The sequence below is a fragment of the Lontra canadensis genome, unplaced genomic scaffold (assembly GCF_010015895.1).
Source record: "Lontra canadensis isolate GAN:19392208 unplaced genomic scaffold, GSC_riverotter_1.0 scaffold23, whole genome shotgun sequence".
In the NCBI taxonomy this organism is placed as follows: Eukaryota; Metazoa; Chordata; class Mammalia; order Carnivora; family Mustelidae; genus Lontra; species Lontra canadensis.
Genome location: NW_022631017.1, coordinates 10,940,279 through 10,958,822, shown reverse-complemented (window position 1 = coordinate 10,958,822; position 18,544 = coordinate 10,940,279). Strand labels below are relative to the sequence as shown.

The 18,544-nt window shown below is 53.0% G+C and overlaps 1 protein-coding gene across 6 annotated transcripts in view; it reads left to right on the top strand.

Moving 5' to 3' along the window:
* The window catches only part of CMTR1 (cap methyltransferase 1), a 48,728-nt gene extending 41,142 nt beyond the window's left edge, over window positions 1-7,586 (top strand). For 3 of the 6 annotated variants that reach the window (XM_032862318.1, XM_032862315.1, XM_032862320.1), the window contains 7 exons: window positions 816-938; window positions 1,590-1,681; window positions 2,496-2,564; window positions 3,784-3,831; window positions 4,887-4,999; window positions 5,602-5,710; window positions 6,534-7,586. In XM_032862318.1, the coding sequence (XP_032718209.1) occupies window positions 816-938; window positions 1,590-1,681; window positions 2,496-2,564; window positions 3,784-3,831; window positions 4,887-4,999; window positions 5,602-5,710; window positions 6,534-6,666 (687 nt within the window). In that variant the 3' untranslated portion in view covers window positions 6,667-7,586. Of the gene's footprint in view, window positions 1-815; window positions 939-1,589; window positions 1,682-2,495; window positions 2,565-3,783; window positions 3,832-4,352; window positions 4,526-4,740; window positions 4,777-4,886; window positions 5,000-5,601; window positions 5,711-6,533 lie in introns of those variants that run through there. The other 3 variants (XM_032862316.1, XM_032862317.1, XM_032862319.1) reach the window with 3 other exon arrangements.
* The last annotated feature ends 10,958 nt before the right edge of the window (window positions 7,587-18,544 follow it).

The following is an 18,544-nucleotide window of genomic DNA, read 5'->3' as shown; positions in this document are numbered from 1 at the left end:
AAGGGAACACTGCTTCTTTTCTTGTGAGATTAAGCTTCCTAGCCTAGCAGAATGGTCAGCAGGCTAATATGGTTTGAATCCACACAGCCATTTCTTTGCAACACCGTCCCTTGTCATCCTGATTTGCTCTGGAGCCCTTGGAGTCTAAGATAAGGGAAAGCCTTGGCAATTTTTTTTTTTTTTTTGGTGAGAGAGCATGTGTATGAGCGAAGGGGAGTTGGGGAGAGGAAGAGAGAGAATCTTAAGCAGGCTCGTTGCCCAGGACTGAGCCCAAGGATCTCAAGGCCCTGAGATTATGATCTGAGTCAGAACAGAGTCGGATCCTTAACTGACTGAGCCTGCAGGGGCCCCAAGCCTTGTCAATTCTGTATCTTAATTGGGTAAAGTCATCATTGCTTTCTTTCCACTCTGCCTTGTATCTTTGTGTAACTTTATCTCTGCTCCCTCATATACTTTGTGTTCTCCCACACTTGATCTTTTTCTCTTTTTACTTTCTGTACCCCCACCCCCTACCCCCCGCTTACCGGATCTTTCTGGAAGCTCACCTTAGAGATACATACACTAAGCTTGATCTTTTTTGACGGTCACTCATTGTGGACCTAAGCCTTTTGAATGGTGCCCTGAGCCTGTTCTGTCCCACTAGGACCACCAGATCCCTATCGCTGAAGCATAACGGCTAATCTCTCCTAGACATTTTCTTCTGACATTTCCCAGTCCCATCAGCTTATAGCTGCCAACTGAAAGCTATTTTGAGAAGTCTCTCAACGCCTTGATCTCCATGCCTGCTTGAATGGGCCCTTTCTCTCTGCCCATAGAAGTCCCAGATTTACACATGGGATGGCCGCCAGTCAGACCGCTGGGTCAAGCTGGACCTGAAGACAGAGCTACCCCGGGATACTCTGCTGTCTGTGGAGATCGTCCATGAGCTGAAAGGGGAGGTCAGAGGTGGTTTTGCTCACGTGTTCTGGTCCTGCCAGCAAAGCTGTATAGCTAAGCTCCCCCTGAGTTAACTGGGTTATGTTGTATGTGGTGCCTCATGGGGCCCAGGGCTGGAGGAAGGCTTTGTAATGATTCTTCCTCCTCAGGTAGTTGCTATAAACCATGATATGTTCAGGTAGGAAGGACCATAGTCCCCATGTTTATAAGAGGGGATCTAGATCATTTTTAGGCAGCGAGGACCCTAGTGGGCTTGCTGGTATTTTTTAAGCTGCTGGTTTTGTTTTTACCAGGGATCCCTTGAGCTTTGGCCGTTAGAGCCATACAGATGACTTTCAGAACTGTCCATGAAAATGACAAGATTGGGAAGCCAGGCTTGGAAGCTAGGAACCTGGAGGGCCATGGTGGTCTCCTCTCCCTGGGTCCTAGGGGGCTCATCAGCCAAAGCCTCAGATCTGTGCCTGCTCAGAAGTCTGGGCCAGTGTGGTGCTGAGAATGAGCTAGGAAGGGGGAGGTGGGGCAAGAGAAATATCCTGTGTTTGGCGTCCTTCCCTTCTCCGGCTCTAGGTAGAATGCAGGCCAGAGTGCCGGGGTGGGCCGAGTGGGCCCCAGGCCAGTGCCTGGCAAGGTGGGCAGTGTACTTGTCCTTCTAGGGTAAGGCCCAGCGGAAGATTAGTGCCATCCATATCCTTGATGTCCTCGTGCTGAACGGCAGCGACGTGCGGGAGCAGCACTTCAACCAGCGGTTTGACCTGGGCCCTGGGGAGGGGAGGGCTGGGTAGGCCAGGGCAACCCTGTGGCAGCAGCCTCGGGCTTGGCCCCTCCCCTGGGCCTTCCTTGCTGAAAGATAGCCTTAGTTTCCCTTCCCACTGGCCGGTTCCAGGGGCAGGGAGAGGAGTTACTGTGGGCACTGCACAGGTTGCTAGGGCATGGGCCTTGATGGCCATAGATACCAGCACACTCTGTTTTGCCATAGCTGTTCAGATCAGAAGTGATGTTTGTGTTAAGGCTGAGCAAGATGATGTTAACCTTGCAGAGAGAGGAAGGGTCTCTACAGAACATGTCTTAAGCATGGGTGGTCCCATTTCAGTCTGTTCATCTGGATCCCTTTTATTTGTGGATGGGTGCCTGGTCAGTTGTGGGCAGGGGACAAAAAGGAGGGACAGCTGACACTGCCGTGTTGCTGATGTTACTCCTAAGGTGGTTCTTCTATGTGGTATGCTGTGGTATCAGTGGCTTGGGGTGAGTGGACACACATAAGAAAGATGATACTTGAGGTTATAGTGGGGGGAAACCAAGCACACCTCAAGGCACACTGCAGGAAAGCCTCCCAGGGTGGAGCCGAACCGGGTGTGGGAATCCAGAGAGAGGGCAGGCCTTCGTAAGGATGGCAGTGCAGGGTGGGGTGGGCTCCCTGGGGGTGGGAGGGCTGCATCTTAGAGCAGTTGTGCTGCACGCTTGGAAGTGTTCCTTCATGGCTGCCATGGAAATGCTCTGGGGGCGGGGGTGCTAGCGGAGGTGCCTTTGCTTGCCTCTGACAGCCTCTGTTTGAACTGTAGAATTCAGCTTGCTGAGAAATTTGTGAAAGCGGTTTCCAAGCCCAGTCGGCCTGACATGAATCCCATCAGGTGAGCATGTGGGCTCTCCCTTCCAAACCCCCGTTCCCCATTGCCGCTTTGTGGCCAGTGCTGGCTTCCGCATCCTATGGAGGATGGGAGAGCTCAGTAGAGGGGACCAGGCAAGGTTGGCTTTAGATAGGACTACACTTGGTGAGTGTGAATTGTTTGGGGGGGAGGTTTGCTAGGATAGGTGTCTCCTTCGCCCCAGAGTCTCTCCCCATCTGCCTGTCCCTGTGGGCCAACCTCCAGAGGAGAGCTTCATTCCTAGGGGTTAAGGTGTCTGCATTTAAGATGCACGTGCTCCTGAGGGTGCTCACGAACCTTGTGAATCGCACGTTCACGCGCGAATGTCATTAGCATATCACCTGGCCTTTTCAATTTTTTTTCAGTTAAGAAAAGGGTGCTAAGGAAATGGGAGTTTTTGAACATGAAAAAGAGAAAGTTTGTTGTCACGTTAGGTAGTGTGAAAGTTCCAGGCCTCTGAGGGAGGAGAGGAGGCTGAGGACAGTCAGGGATTCAAAGATGGAGAACAGACTTTCCTGGCTGTGCCCAGGTCAGAAATTATTACCTTTGGGGCTTACGTGACTAGAGACTGAGGTGTCCGTTTACACTTCATTTAGAATCTCCTGTTGGCCAGGTCCTGAGGGCCACCTTCCAGGGACCCTCCCTGTGTTGCTGGTGGTCTGGTTGCTGGGGACCTTACCTAGTAGCAGTTCCAAAGATACATTCAAGGGCCCCCAGAGGTGGAGGAGCCCTGTGCCTTGGGTAGGGACCCCCTACCCTGTATGGTAAAAGGCCCGTTAGAACTGTTTGGAAGTAACTCTGCTACAAGAAGCCCTAAAATCCATGGTAACAGATCTGGGGATGAGCGTTGACCTTGGTGCTTCTGCCCATGGCAACAGGGAAGATGACCTGGGGTGGGAATGCTGGCAGAGACAGCTTTGTCTGCCTCACCTTGCCCTCTCGCCCTTCTTCCATAACCGTAGTTGTGCTCCCCCGTGGCCTGGGGCAGGCCGAAGGTGGTGTTTTGTAGCTCTGAGCTAGCGGCATGGCTGTGAGGGACAGCACCGAGCCAGACTGGGGTCCTCATTCTGGTGGGTTGGGAGTACAGGGGCCTGAAGCAGAGGACGAGGACAGGCACCACCTCCTGCCTCCTGGCTGCTGCCAGACAAGAATGTCCGCCCCCCAGTCCCCAGGAAGCCTTTGTCCTCTGTCCCTCTACACACAGGGTGAAGGAGGTGTATAGGCTGGAGGAGATGGAGAAGATTTTTGTCAGGTGAGTGACTCTCCCTTTGCTCAGGATTTGAGAGGAGTTGGGGCGGGGGGTGCAGTGTTCTTTTTTTGCAGAGATGGGTTGCAGGTGAGGCAGTGAGTTGGGCCTGGCAGGCTGCCTCTGACCCTGCGGCTGCAGCCAAGAGTCCCCCAGCTGAGAGCTGATTCAGCACTTTGTCAGGAGGGGAGCAGGGCAGGGGTGTGTCAGGCAGAAATACGGGCTCACTGATGCTGTAATAGTTACGATTGTCCCTGTGAGGGGCAAAGCGGCAAGCTGCTTGAAATGCTATAAATCCCTGTTCCTGGTGCTGACAGAGATCGAGCCTGGGGTGGGGGGTACAGAACTGCTTCCTCGGATCCTTAGTGATGTGTGGGCTGCTGCAGTCTGTGGCTCTCATCCTGGGCCTGTGCCCACCGTGGCCATGGGAGCTGGGCGAGGCCTCCGTGGTCTTGTGTTAACTCTTTAGTGGCCACTGCAGTGCCTTAGGTGGTAGACTGAAGGCCCAGTGGCACCTCTGATCTCAGACTCTACCCTACTGGTATCACCCTGAAACCTCCAACAGCAGCAACAGAGTGGGGCCATCTGTCACTTTCCTGCCTCCACTGCTTAATCGAGAGTTCAGAGCTGGAGTCCTCCATCCAGCTCTACACAAACTTCCTTGCTGTGTGGCTTGGAACCACTCCTGTCTCTGCCTCAGTTTTTTTTTTTTTTTTTTTTAAGATTTATTTATTTGACAGAGATCACAAGTAGGCAGAGAGGCAAGCAGAGAGAGAGAGAGAGGGAGGAGGAAGCAGGCTCCCCGCTGAGCAGAGAGCCCGATTCGGGGCTCGATTCCAGGACCCTGGGATCATGACCCGAGCCGAAGGCAGAGGCTTTAACCCACTGAGCCACCCAGGCACCCCTCTGCCTCAGTTTCTTATGTTGAGCTGAGATAAAATGCCATGGATGGTGAGATTTTGGTATTAGCCAGAGGCTAATGTGAGGGTGCCCTCACTCTCTCCTGCTCTCCCTCCACGTATGGACTCACACTTCCTGTTTACTTACCTTGGGGAAATCAGGTTAGAAATGAAGATCATCAAGGGCTCCAGTGGCACTCCGAAGCTCAGCTACACAGGGCGGGATGACCGGCACTTTGTGCCCACTGGCCTCTACATCGTCAGGACAGTGAATGGTAGGTGATGAGGGATAGTTCCCTGTCCGCTTCCTGCAGCTGGGATGACTGGCCCAGACCCTGACTGAGCCAGAGCCAAAAGCTGCCTGCTGAGGTGCATAGCAGCCAGGCTGGCATTTCCTGGAGGTGATTTTGGAGGGATGGGGACTGCTTTTCCTCCCTGGGGATTGGGTTGGGGCTAGGGAGAGAGAAGCCCAATTGGTCTGTGCACAGATGGTGTCCTCATGGCAGGAAAAGGGCCTTCTTCAGGGGGCAGCAGCAGATCCAGAAAGTCAAGTTTGGCCATTTGCATCTTTGGTACCGTCCCTTTTTCCTCAGTGCCCTCTGGCTAACAGAGCCCTCTCTTTGCCAGGGTCCTGGAGTTGTTGCCCTGGTGGCAGGTTGGTAGGACTGGGGTGGGGTTGCTGAGAAGTAATTATTTTAGTTGTCCTTGAGCCTCTTTGGGCTGGTGATCAAGGCTGCATCCTCACAGGCTATTCTCTGCCTACGTTTTGGGAAGGGAATGGAAGAACAGGAGTGCAAGACACACCCTATGTTGGTCTACCCCTGTCCCCCATGAATAATGGATGTCCTTTATAACCCTTCCTTCTTCCTTCTGCCAGAGCCATGGACTATGGGATTCAGCAAAAGCTTCAAGAGGAAGTTCTTCTACAACAAGAAAACCAAAATCTCTACCTTTGACCTCCCCGCAGACTCCATTGCCCCCTTTCAGTAAGTGGCCCTCCTCTGTGCCTTCCCCTTCTGCAGCTTCAGGTGCTCCTGCCAGGATGCCAGCCTTCTTGGGGCACACCCCAAGTCCTGAGAAAGATGGCTGCCCAAGCAGGGGCTCCCCTGTGCTTGGGCCAGGCTCCTCCCAAGGGTAGGGATGTGGCCCCCTTTTGCGCAGAGAGGCTCAGTGCAAGGCGAGGGATGCTAGAAACTGCTGTAATGTTTGGGGGTCCTCGGTGGGCAGGGCCTCACCCAGGCAGGGCATCTGCCCCTTGGAGCAGCCACTGTTTACATTACTTTCCAGTACTGGCCTGCTGGTAGGAACTTAGGGCCTGCAGCCCAGCCTCTTGGGACTCAAGGTCCTAGTTGTCCATCACAAGGACCCAGTGTCCATTTGCCAGATTGTTAGTTCTAGGTTTTGACAGTAGCCAGCAGCCCTAATGTGCCTATAATTAGCAACGGACACTAGTTTCTGTGGCCACACTGTTTTAATAAAGCAGCATAGACAGATAAAATAAAGCAGCACAGACAGATAAACCAGGAATATCAGTAATTGTAGGAATCCAATTGGACACAATTAGCAGCCTCTTTTGTTGGGAAAAGCTGATTCTGAAAGTCAGGGAGGAGGAGTTGGGGCCTACTGGGTACCTTCTGGCCACCAGAGGGAAGACCCTAACCTGGAGTTAAATGACTGCCCCCCCCCCCCACCAGACCCGATTCTTAAGAACCAACCTTCTAAATCACGGTCGCCAGGGCTGGGGTGGTCTCTTGGTCCTGCACCACCTCAGTACAGCCCTCTGACTTCCTTTCTCTTCCTTCTCCCCAGCATCTGCTACTATGGCAGGCTCTTCTGGGAGTGGGGGGATGGCATCCGTGTGCATGACTCCCAGAAGCCCCAGGACCCAGACAAGCTGTCCAAGGAAGATGTCCTGTCGTTCATCCAGACACACAGCGCTTGAGGGCGTGGGGATGCCCACCTCTGCCGATTGACCTGTCGTTCTCTGAGTCAGGGCGCTCTTCAAGGAGAGGGACTGGGGAGCGCAGTCACTGCAGCCTGCCCATAAGGGGTGGGTGGTCTCCTCTCCATTCTCCCTGAAGAACTCAGTCAGGGGCCTTCAGAGGACTCTGTCCCAGAGGCATTCCTTCTGGGACATCTTTTGAACTTCCCTCCCCGGAGACCTGCCTGCCAGGGCTCAGTCTGAGGATGCTGCTCCGACGGCGGGTTGGAGGTCAGGGCCCAGCGAACGTGCGGCCGGTGGAGGACCTGTCAGAGAACAGCAGGGCGTTGGCTCTGCCATTCTCTCTTGTATCCTGTAGACTCACTTTTCTGAGTTTCGTGCACTGCCCTGAGGGCGGCCATGCTTCTGCTCTGCCCAGCTTTTTATTGGGCTGACCCCAAGTGGGTGTAGGCCAGGGGCAGCTGCTGTACAAATCAATGTTTTGTTTCTTTGAACTTGCTCTGTTTTGATGCCAAGTTGGAGAAGATTTGGTCTCCTCCCCTGACTCCTGTCCTGGTCTTCCCTGGAGTTCTTCTCAGCCGGACCTCTGATAGTCCCGCAGGCCGGGAAGGGAGGCTTATGGGCCACACATCCTGACACTGCATCACAACACAGGTAGTGTCTTGGCAGTGGGTGTGACTGCCTTCCTGGGCCACACCCCCTTTCAGTCTGAACCTTGGGCAGCTCTAGAGGAGGAAGCAGCCTTGACCTGCCTTTTTCTGTGCCCCAGAGCACTGGTCCCCTGGCAACACGGGGTGCCTCTGGGGTTGGGTCACACCTGGCCCTTTGGCAATCATGGCACCGCCATTTGCCACAGCTACCTTGCTAACCCCTCCCTTCGTTTTTCTTGCCCAGTAGGAAGTACAGTCACTTTTGTTTGTCCTTTTGTGGTCACTCCATTTCCTCTGTTTTGGCAGGGGGGAAGAGGGGAAGCTGGGCAATAGCTCTGGGTGGGGGAGGGCACCTATGGTTGTTTTTAATGGGAAATACCTCTCAGAGATGCTCCTATGGACTCCCTAGAGCAGCATCCCAGTGCTGGGCTGGTTTCCATGGAGATAAGGCACTGAGACTTCCCCAGAGGTTGGAACTATACCTGGGCGGGGGGCGGGGGGGGGGGTCTCCAGCCAGCATCCAGCCTTTCCCTCCCAGGATGGCGGCGGCACCGCTGAGAAAGCTGTATTTCCACCCAGTTCTGGGTATATCGGTGTGTCTTGCAGAATCTTGAATCATTAAAGATAAACATATTTTTAATTCCTGTGTGGCACTGTGCTGGGGCTATTGCTGTTTGTCCTTGGTGCTGTGTGGTCTGGGATTGGCTTAGATGAAACTGCTTGGGCTGGAGAAGGGGGGAAGCTCTCTGCTTAAGAAGAGGGGAAAAAGCAGGTTGGTTTACTCAGAGCCTGTGCAAGTTCCTGGGCCCTGCAGGCCCTGCTGCTTGCTTCTGGAGAGGGCCCCAGAAGAGTCCAGAAATTATGCAGCTCCTGTTGGAAGCAGCGACTGGAGAATGAATGAATCTATAGCCCAGCGGGGCAGGGAGGCACCTTCCCCCACTCCACATAAATCACACGGCTCACTCCATGGTGGCACTGTGACAATCCAGGATCAGTCTGTGTGACTAAAATAACAGAGGCGCCAGACCAATTAGTGTCACTAGACCGGAGGAAAAGGGGAGAGAGGATTTCGCTGACCCCTAGCCAGCCTCCCTTCCATTCTGAGTCTGCACTGGGGAGTGAGAGGGGCTGCGCTTGGGGTTAGGCACACAGGTGCCGATGGCGCCTCCCTCTCGGCTCAGGGCTAGAGCTTCTCTGCCAGCTCCACAGCTCTGGTGCTGGCCTCCCATAGCTTGCCTCTGCTTGGCTCCTTCCTTCACTCTGGCCCTGAGGGTCCTTCCTTGATGTCTCACAGCCTTACCTCCCAGGGCAGCTCCTTTCCTCGTTTTCACTTTCTTAATTGGTATAGTCTCCATGCCCAGCCCTACTGTGCTCTGCCTTGCTCCAGCCTCCCACTCCTGACCCTCTTGGTCCTGGTGTGCTGGGCGTAGAGTTGGGGCAGCGGGGTATGCGTTTGCTGTTCCTGGCCCCTGCTCCGATCAGTCCTGCCATGACTGCTTCTCCCAGCGAGCCCTGCCTGATTTACTGGCCACTGTCACCATAAGTCTGTCTGGTCATTATCATGGCTCTTGCTGCCCATTCCCTCTGCCAGGCCTCACCAGCCCTGCTTGCCTCTTGAAGATGGATTAACTCCATACCCCTGTGGGACCTCCATCTGACCACTTCAAGTCCCCAGTCACCCCCTGTGCACAGGCTGCATTTTTTCTGCCATAATTACAGGCAGTGGCAGACCGGAGGGCAAGACAGCATGTTTGGTGGGGGCGGTGGACAGGTGGTGCCATGCCTAAGCCTTGGAAATGGCGCCCAGAATAGTTTTGGCTTTACAAATGCTTTCCATGCTCTTATTCCCCACTTAAGCTGGGGACTCACCTTTGCAATGCCCCTTTCCCCCACTCCTGAGTTCTAAGCTAAGCACTTTCCCTTGAACATCTTTTCTTCCTTGATTCCCGGGTGCCACCCTCACTGCCCTCCAGCTGCAGTCAGACTATGACATTTACTCAGCAGACGGGAGAAGCCTGGCTGTTCTTTATTGCCTTTCCCTTGGGCTGAGGGAGGAACCAGCACACAATCCTTCTGGAGACCCAGGCCCCACAGCAGGACCAGGGGGTGAGGGGCTGGACCGACAGGAAGCCCTGCTCCAGAGTCTGGGTTGGAGAGAAATTCTCCTGTGCCTTGGTTGTCTTGAGGCTTGAAGGGCCTGGCTAGTAGTGACCAGGGGGCCAAGGTGAAGCTTGTGCTGATTGGTGAAATCTCTGGCTCACATGGTCCAGTAGGTGTAGATGAGTGTCAGGAGGAGGAAGATGGCCACAGAGAGCAGCATGTTTTTCCGGTTCTCCTGTCGAAGCAACTTTAGCTCCTTCTCTGGGAGAAAACAGGGTGGTGAACAGATAGTCTGGGCCCATCTGCTACTCGCCTCTGCCTCTGCTCTCTGGCAAATGCGTGTACACACTGTTGAGAGCAGAGGTGGTTCCTGCCCAGCTTCTCCACTTCTTTATCCACAAAAATGACTATCCTCCTTGGTCTGCCCAGATTCTCACCACCTCTGGCTGCAGGTCCTGGCCCAAAGGCATCCCAGCACCCAGTGCTGCTCAACCATTCTTCAAGTGAAAGTGGAGGATGGAGTGTGTAAGGTCATCAAAAAGGCCACAACTGATAGCCAAGCTAGGTGCTGACATGGCATCAGCAGGTGAGTGCTCCGACCTGCCACTGCTGGCAGGACATGGGTGTGGGGTGCTTTGTGGTGCTCCTCCTTGCAGGGGGTCTCATCTGGCCAACTAGAAGCTCAGGGTGGCTGGGATTTTTTGGGCCTGACACTGGAGTAGATACAGGGTGGGGGCCACACCATCAGTGCTTCTAGTCCTGCCCCCGCGGCATGCCCAGCTAAGCAGGAACCAGGGATGCTAGGAGAAGGCAGAGTGTGCCCACAAGGTGGTTGGGCTCGCCTCTAGAGGAAGCCAGTCCTATTCTAGAGGAAAGGGCATCCATTCATCCCCTTGTGTGACATGCAGGTGGGTGGTACCGTGCTACCTTTCAGGTAAATTGAGGGCTGAGTCTGCGATTGTAAAAATTGCTAGGCTGGAGGCAGAATGGGTATCCCTCCCCTACTTGTGTGAAAGAGTGGGTAGGTACCTGGAAATCAACTCTGGGCAGGCCAGACTGAGAGTGGGGCCCAGGTAGGGGGTGTGTGTGTGCACACGTGTGCTATGCTTACAATGTTGATTCAAACTGGTCCCTCTGGGAGAGTCCCTGTCATCTGGACTGTTCTGGGGCTGATTCTTGGCAAGTCTGGTCTCTCAAGGGGAGAACCAATCCAAGAGGTCTGAGGAACCTCTGCAGACCATCTTCCTCTCAAACTGGATGGGGTAGGGTTGGGGCCAGGAGCGGGTTGGGGGGGCAGTAGTCGTGCTCCAGCCCTGCACCCTCCTGGCTCTACCTGACTTTGCCCCCAGCCCCCAGAAGGTGGCAGCATTGCTCCACCCACAATAAGCCCTTCCTTCACCTCTAGGGTTTTCCTGGGATGAGGTGGGAGGGGAGAGGGGGGCGTGGTACTGATCTCACTCAGTCTGGGTGGATGTGAGAGTCTACTACCATTCCCCTTCATCACACAGAGGAAGAACAGACCCGTAGGCTTCTCTATCTCCCCTGGAACAAAGGAACAAACCTGCTTTCCTTCCAGACTGCCAGGCTTACAGAGGATTCCTAGAGCCTTGGCAGAGGGGTGGGGAGCTGGGGGGCGGCGGGGGTGGGGGGCAGAGGGGAAGGGTGGGGGCGGGTCACGGGGTGGTGTGGGAGAGGGTGCGCTCCCTCCCAAAGAACCCTCTTGATGCCCATGACCTGATGGGCTCCCTGGGCTATCTGTCCCCTCCTGACCCTGGGACTGGAGGATGAAGCTGGTAAAGGAAGGGAACTTTCTTACCGTAGTTGGAGGCTTTGTTCATCAGGCTGTTTTTCTCCTTCTCCAGAGACTTCCTGTGAGGAAAGGAGGAGTTTTATGGCTCAAGCCCTTTTCTTCCCATCTGAGGGGCAGCTGACACACGGGGGCAGAATGGACCAGGTGAACAGGGGCCCAGATCTCTAGTGGCAAGGGGCAGGGTGAAGGAAGCTCAGGGCCAGAGCCTCAGGATAAATATGAGGGCGTGGGGGAAGGTGGGAGTCCAGGACAGATGTGTTACCTGGCCTCTGGGCTCAGCTCTGCCCCACAGAGCCTGGAGTTCACAGCCTCCAGGTCTCTCCGACACTGTGACAGCTTCTCCTCCAGCCCATCGATCTGAAACACACAGCACACCCAATAACTAGAGATGGGTGCTAGAGCCTTAAAACTTTCAAAACAATTAGGATCTTGGAATGGGGAGGAAGGAGCCTCTAGGAGTCTTCTTGGACAGTGCCCTGCGTCCCCTGACCCTGGCTCCCCAGCCTGTTTTGTTGTCCCCTGCTTCCACACAGTGGGGCCCCACCAGAAGCAGCTCTGGGTGGGGTGCGGTTTTCACAGCGGCCCTGCCCCTCTGGACCAAGCCTGGGTTGGGGACAGACAGGACCAGTCCCTTAGTCAGCTCTGCCTCCCCAGCACACAGCCCTAATGTGCAGACCACAGGAGCCACCAGGGCTGGGGAATGCAGCAGGCACCTGGGACACAGGCCTAGCCTAGAATGCAGTGAGGTGCTGCCTTCCCCCAGTGCTCCACACTCGTGAGGGATGGGTGGGGGGGGGGAATTAGACATCTAGGGGACAAAAAGCAGAGGTGCTTTTTGCACTGACACACTTAAGGTGGCCTTAAGTTGTTAAGAATATGTATTTTCCCATGAGAATCAATAAAATCCACTGAGTGTAAAAAACAACAACAACCATACAGCTCAAAAACTTCTTTCTGACTTGGTTCTTGTGCAAAAACATTATCAAGGCAGCTGTAGCTTGTAGGGCAAAACAGCTAAGCTCCTCAAAGGCTGGCTGCCAAAGGTATAAGTTTTCCCATTCTGAGACAGACTGGAGTCCCCCCTCTCCTTACTGGCCTCAGCCAGTTCTTTAGCCAGTCCCTTCCAGAAAGGCCCCTGTGGAGACGGTAATCAATGATTACACGTATGGATCCCAGTGTTTCAAGTGGGTGTTTTGGGGCCCGTGTCAGAAGAGATGCACTTGAAACCTTCTGCCCCTCTCCCTGGCCAGCACCTACCCAGCTACTTCTGGGTCAGCCACTTTGCCTTATCCCAAGGCCTGCCCCAAATAACACACCATCTAGTCCCTTCCCTACAGCCTCAGCTGGCTGCCAACTCCAGCTCCAGAAGCTGGGCCCTGTGGGAGGGAGCAAATGAAGAGCCCTGAGTTGACTGCCTGGTTAACTGTATCATTTTTCCACTAATTGGCACCAAACGTAGGATTGTCCTGGGGAACAGCCTTAGCAAGGAGCTGCGGCCTGGACCTGGGGAGGCCAAAGGCCATCCAGGAACCTGTACCGCAGGGAAATAAGCACCAGGCAGCCAGGCTCAGGGAATAGTAACAGCCTAATGTGATAGTCATGAGAAGAGCAGGTGCTTCAGGCCACCACGTGACCCACTCGCCATAGCGAGTACAATCCAGCCTCTGGGGACCCTACTATCCCATGGTATAGAAACCTCAGCCAGGCACCAAATTCCACACTAGATCCCAAAGCTTAATTCTTGAAGCGCTACCTCCTCCACAAGGCCTTCTCTGCTGCCCTTGGCTGGAGAGGTACCACGTCCTTCCCTTGGCAAATGAATTAGGCCTTCTTTCATAAGGCTGACAGCACATTAGGTCATCCCAGCTATGAGCATCCAACCTCACCTTACCAGACTCTGGGAACCCCTAGGGCCTATGGTGTAAACTTGTAACCCAGGGATCAAGTGTTGCCCAGTGCGGCCCATTCCACTTGTGTATATGACTGCCTGGCTCCTAAGGATGCCTGATTTTGTAGCTTCTATCCTAGAATGGTGGCCACCAGTCTCTCTTTGTGGTCACCACAAAGGCCTGGCCTACTTCAGTCTTTGTGTTTGTAGCCTTGGAGGAATGACTCGGGTTGGACATGGATGGGCCAAGGAGCTAGGAACAGATCTAGACCTCATGTAGCAACTCGAGCCTGAAACCCTCCCCTAGAGCCCACAGAAGCCTGAAGAAGCTAGGAGAAGCAACTATACTTGCATACAGGTTATGTACTTTGTGGATAACCCAGTGCAAATCTTCAGCCTAGGTTAGATTTCTTCCTGCTGCCCCCTGGGCCAAGTCCTAGTTCGCATGTCATTCTGGGGAGAAGCAGCTTGGGGGATTTCGGTCCCTAAACACCTTTGGAAGGCTACCAGGTGCCCAAACAAGTGGTAATTGGCCCAGAACAAGGCTGGGAACTCATGCTAAGCAAAATCTTTAAATTGAGGTTGGCAAACCACAAGTGGCCAAGCCAATCTGCCGTCGTGCTCTGGGCAGGGCCTGTGGAGCTGGCAGTCGGAGGCCTTTATCTGAACAAGCCCAATTTATCTGCAGTTCCACTGAATATCCCCACTTTCATTTACCACTTTTTAATGAGGCTTAAACGGACGAACACAAATCAAGGTTTTAGGGACTCAAGTTCTAACCTCCCTCTATGAATATTTATGTCCTGCTGACAGCTCTCTCTGATTCCCTTCTAAATAGCAAGTTCCCCCCCCCTTTTTTTATAACCCAGCTGCTTGATGTGGGCTGAGTGAGGGGAGGCTGAGACTGTCAGAAAGCTCTTCAGCAGGCCACAAACCCATCCTCAGAAGGTGACCCCGCTGGCAGTCAAACACCCCGCAGCATTTGCTGAAGCAGAAGCTGGCTCTCAAGCAGCTATAATAATGGGTGCAAAGACTTAAGAGTTACCCGGCTACAAGAAGGTAGGGAGGGAAGGTCAGGATGCACCTTTTAGTTGTGCCTGGGGTCATGAGTGGTGCCTACAGAGTGGGGCTGACTCAAATGGACCAGAAATGGGAGAGAGGACCCAGGAAGTAGGCCTTAAAGGAAGCCGCTCCTTGGGTTTTCAGTCAATTCTTGATGGCATTTATGTGAATTATGCACTTTGCAGATTCCCCAGTGCAAATCTAGAGGCCTTGGGTAGCTTTCTCTCTGCTGCCAGGCTAAAGGCAACAGAGGACAATATGGCCAGCATAGGAGAGAGGCCACAGGATTAGGGCCAGAATAAGAAGACAAATGTCAGGAAGATTTTAAAAACACAGGGTCAAAACTGGACAAGCAGCTGGGAGCCCAAGTGCGCAGAAGCTTGAAACTGCAGGTCCTGAGAAGTATTGTAGTAAGGCGGGTGGGCTGTAATCAGGTGCCTCAGCTTGCTGCTCACTTGCCCTCGAAAGGACTTCCTTAATTCTGTGCCTCATTTTATTCATGTGTAAAACGAAGTTAATGGTTCATATTTCAAAAAGGTTTTGTGAGGATGCTATGAGCCAATACATGTAAGGTGCTTAGAACAGTAAGAGTTAAATAAGTGTGTGCTGTCATTATTAGCCGGAATGGTTTTCACTGGATCTTTGGGGAACAGAAAGAAAAGTGAGTTAATGTGACAAAGTAAGAGGAGACAGAAGTGTGGGTGTGTGATGGAAAGGAATCTCCACTCATCACTGGCTGGCACCAGTGGCAAAGGGAGGCCATCTAGCTGGGATATGGCTCTCCTCTGAGTCTACAGAGTGGTTCAGCAATGGGGTGAGGGGAGAGGGGGCCTGCAGGGTAGCCTATCAGAACAGCACCGCCTCTAAAGGCTAGCCCATCCACCTGGCTTGGAACATAGCATGCTGGGAACCTCATGTCCCTGCCTGGGGCTAAAACCAGGCTGGGCTCTTCAGCCAGCACCAACTTGCTGAGGATGGGCCTGGTGGCACCCGACGATGAGGCCCAGAGCAGCGTCTAAGGGCAGACGGACTCAGGTGTGGTCTGGGCATGAATGGGCATCTGAGGAGACGTGGAATGGCAGGCAGGGCCTGGCAGACGGAGACCATGTTTACCCACACCATGGCTCTACAGGAAGCAGAAATGTGAAGCCCCAGGACTACGGCAGAAAGAGGCCCCATCAAAGAGATCGGACCAACTCTAGGAGGAAAAAGTTACGCTCGAGGCCACAGAGGCTCCCAGGACTCCTGCCCAGCAGAATGGATACAGGGTCAACTGGCAGAAAGAGTGTGGCCGGCCCAAAAGTGCCTCAGGTACTGAGACTTTCCTGGAGCTACGGGGGCAGCAAGGCTGGCTGTAACTGACTGTCATAGGCAAAGTGGTAACGGCTGAAGTGAGAACTGGGATGAGGCACTCATTCAGGTAAATGTAGGAGTGAGAATGGATACCCTCAATGTAATATTACATTATATATAATTATTAAATTAGTAATAAAATTACATTACACACACATACACATAGTATTCAGAAGACCAAGCATCCCATTTTTATACAAGGACAAAGAACACTGTCTCTCTGAGATGATGATGAGCAGGTGAAGCACAGCTACAAAGGGACACAAGAAGTCTGAAAGATGGTGGGGGGAGCTTAGCAAACTCTGCCTTCTAGCATTACACACAGAGCTGGGGAGTTGGTAGTTGTGAAAACTCATGCGCTACAGTTCAGGGGACTGAGAGGTAGGTGGTAAATGTGCAGGGTGTCCTGGTAGGACAGTTGATTCACCCCAAGACGAGACCATGGGGACTGCTGGTCTGAGCACAGAAAGAAAGATGCAGAGTGGAAGGGAAAAAGTATACATGGCAGGGAGTGGAAGGGAGCTGAAGGTCCCAGAGGAGGCCCTGGAACGGGGATCCAGGAAGTCTGCACTCGATCAGGAAAGGCCCACGAGTGATTCTACTGCAGGCAGACTGAGAGCCACTGCCTTTCTGACCCAAGCATGGACTGGGAAATCAGAGTCTGGAGCCTGGGTGGTGTTGGAGGGGGTGCGTTTCCTACATAATAATGTGAAGATCTGAGGTCAGCGGGGCAGGCAGTCAAGGTCAGCAGAGGCCCCACCCCAGCCAGATGGGGCCGCTGATCCTGTTGGCAGGTGCCAAGGGAAGTGAGGGCTTTTTCACTCCCAGTCACCAGGGGCAGAGACTTCCCGCAGCCTTCCCCCTGTGCCCTTCGGATGTGGCTCTGAGTGCCGTGTGCTCCATGTGCTGTACCTGCCAGTCATGAGCCCTGAGCCAGCTAAGCAAAATCCCTCTGCCACCTGAGTTGGGGAATAACACCTTATTCTCAGAGCTTTAGGGAAGTCTCCCTGGGGTCCTATAACGCCATAAAACCACTGTGTTAAGAGAAACTGTAAAGTTCGTCTGAAATCCCCATGAGGCATCTTTTCAGGAGTGTGGAGCCTCCTGGAATTGAAACCCTGAGTGAGGCCTCTTTGGAGACAGAGAACCTTAGTGCCAGCTCATGCATGGATAACTGCCCAGCACACTGGTCAGATCAGGTTCCCTTGGGGTGTAGTGGGGCCACTCCAGGTCCAGCGGCTGCCGAGCCCTCATGCACAGCTCATATCCTGCTGACAGGCATAAGCCACAGGCTGCCACTACCCTGTTGCAGGTGCTCCTAGTGAGGGCACCTGAACGGTGCTCCCAAGAGCCTCTCCCCAGCCTGGGAGGCGACTCCCCCACCCACCCCAAGCCACTGTCTAGGGCGAGGCTTTCTTCAGAAAAAGGCAGAAAGCACCCTCAGGACTTAAAGCTCTGGGTTACACAGGCCACTGTGCTTTCTGGTTTAGGAACTTATTTCCGGTTTTCCCAGACTTGCTCTCAGCTTCTGGCCACTGACTGCCAGAAGTTAACCTCAGGAGTCAGGCAGTGTCATGGGGTTATATCCTACAGCTCCCTGGCCAGGTACTTGCTGATAAAGAGCATGGTGCGGGGGTATGTAGATGGCACAGCACAAGTCAAAACAACTTACAGAAGCCGAAATCCACCCAACATTAAATCACACTACCAGCAGCAGCCAACACTTCCATAGCGTGTGCTCTATGCCAGGCACGGTTCTCAGCACCTCATGCACAGAACGCTCACAATAACCCTATGAGGGGGTAGTAGTAGCATTAGTCAGTGGTCCCCCCACCTGCTGGGAACAAGACCCCAATGGATGCCTGAAACCACAGATAGTACTGAAATAAATAAATAAATATAGTATATGGTATACATGTATATATATGGTCTGTATGGTGTCTATATATGGTATATATATGATATATATATGGTTGTGTGTGTGTATATATATATGTTTTTTCCTATACGTACATACCTATGTTAAAGTTTTATTTATGTATTAGGTACAATAAGAGGTTAACAACAATAGCTAGTAATAAAACAATTATGGGTGCGCCTGGGTGGCTCAGTTGTTGGGCAACTGGCTTCAGCTCAGGTCATGATCTCAGGGTCCTGGGATCAGGCCCTGCATTGGGCTCCCTGCTCAGCAGGAAGCCTGCTTCTCCCTCTCCCACTCCCCCTGCTTGTGTTCGCTCTCTCACTGTCTCTCTCTCTGTGAAATAAATAAGGAAAATTTTTTAAAAATTAAAAATTAAACAATTATGACAAAAGGGGATATATAAAAGTTATGTGAATGTAGTCTCTCTCTCAAAATATCTTACTGTACTATATTCACCCTTCCTGTGCTGATGGGAGATGAAAAAATGCCTACATGATAAGGTGATAGGAGGTGAATGATGTAGGCATTGTGGCAATATGTCAGAAGGGGGATCATCTGCTTCCAGGCTGAGTTGACTGTGGGTACCTGAAACCTCAGAAGGTAAAACCATGGGTAAGGGGGAACTCCTGTATTCACCTTTTGCAGATGAGGAAGCTTGGGCTGTGGAGATGGAAGTCATTTGTCCAGGGTCACAGGGTGCACATGGTGGGCGCTGGGCAGTCCAAGTCTGTGCTGTTAGCTGCCACCCAACATACCGACCTACCTAAGCCTCTCAGCTCCTGGGAATAACCCCCAGTCCTTGTACTCCAGGCTAGGCAGTTTGTGCAGCTCGTGTAGGCTACCAATGTCTGCAGCAACTCTGCAAGGAAGGGGCTGTTTCTGTTTTAGAGAGGAATAAACTCCCAGTGTAGAGATTTTAATCAAGGTCATGTAATTGGGAAGTGGCAGAACTGAGGGTCTGAATCTGAGGTTTTTCTGCTTCAGAGCTTATGTTCTTTCCAACATTTCAAGCTCTTTCTCCAGAATCCCTCATGAAAACATTCATGAGGACAAAGAAGGGTTCTGTGGAACAAAGTCATTCCACATCCCAGTCG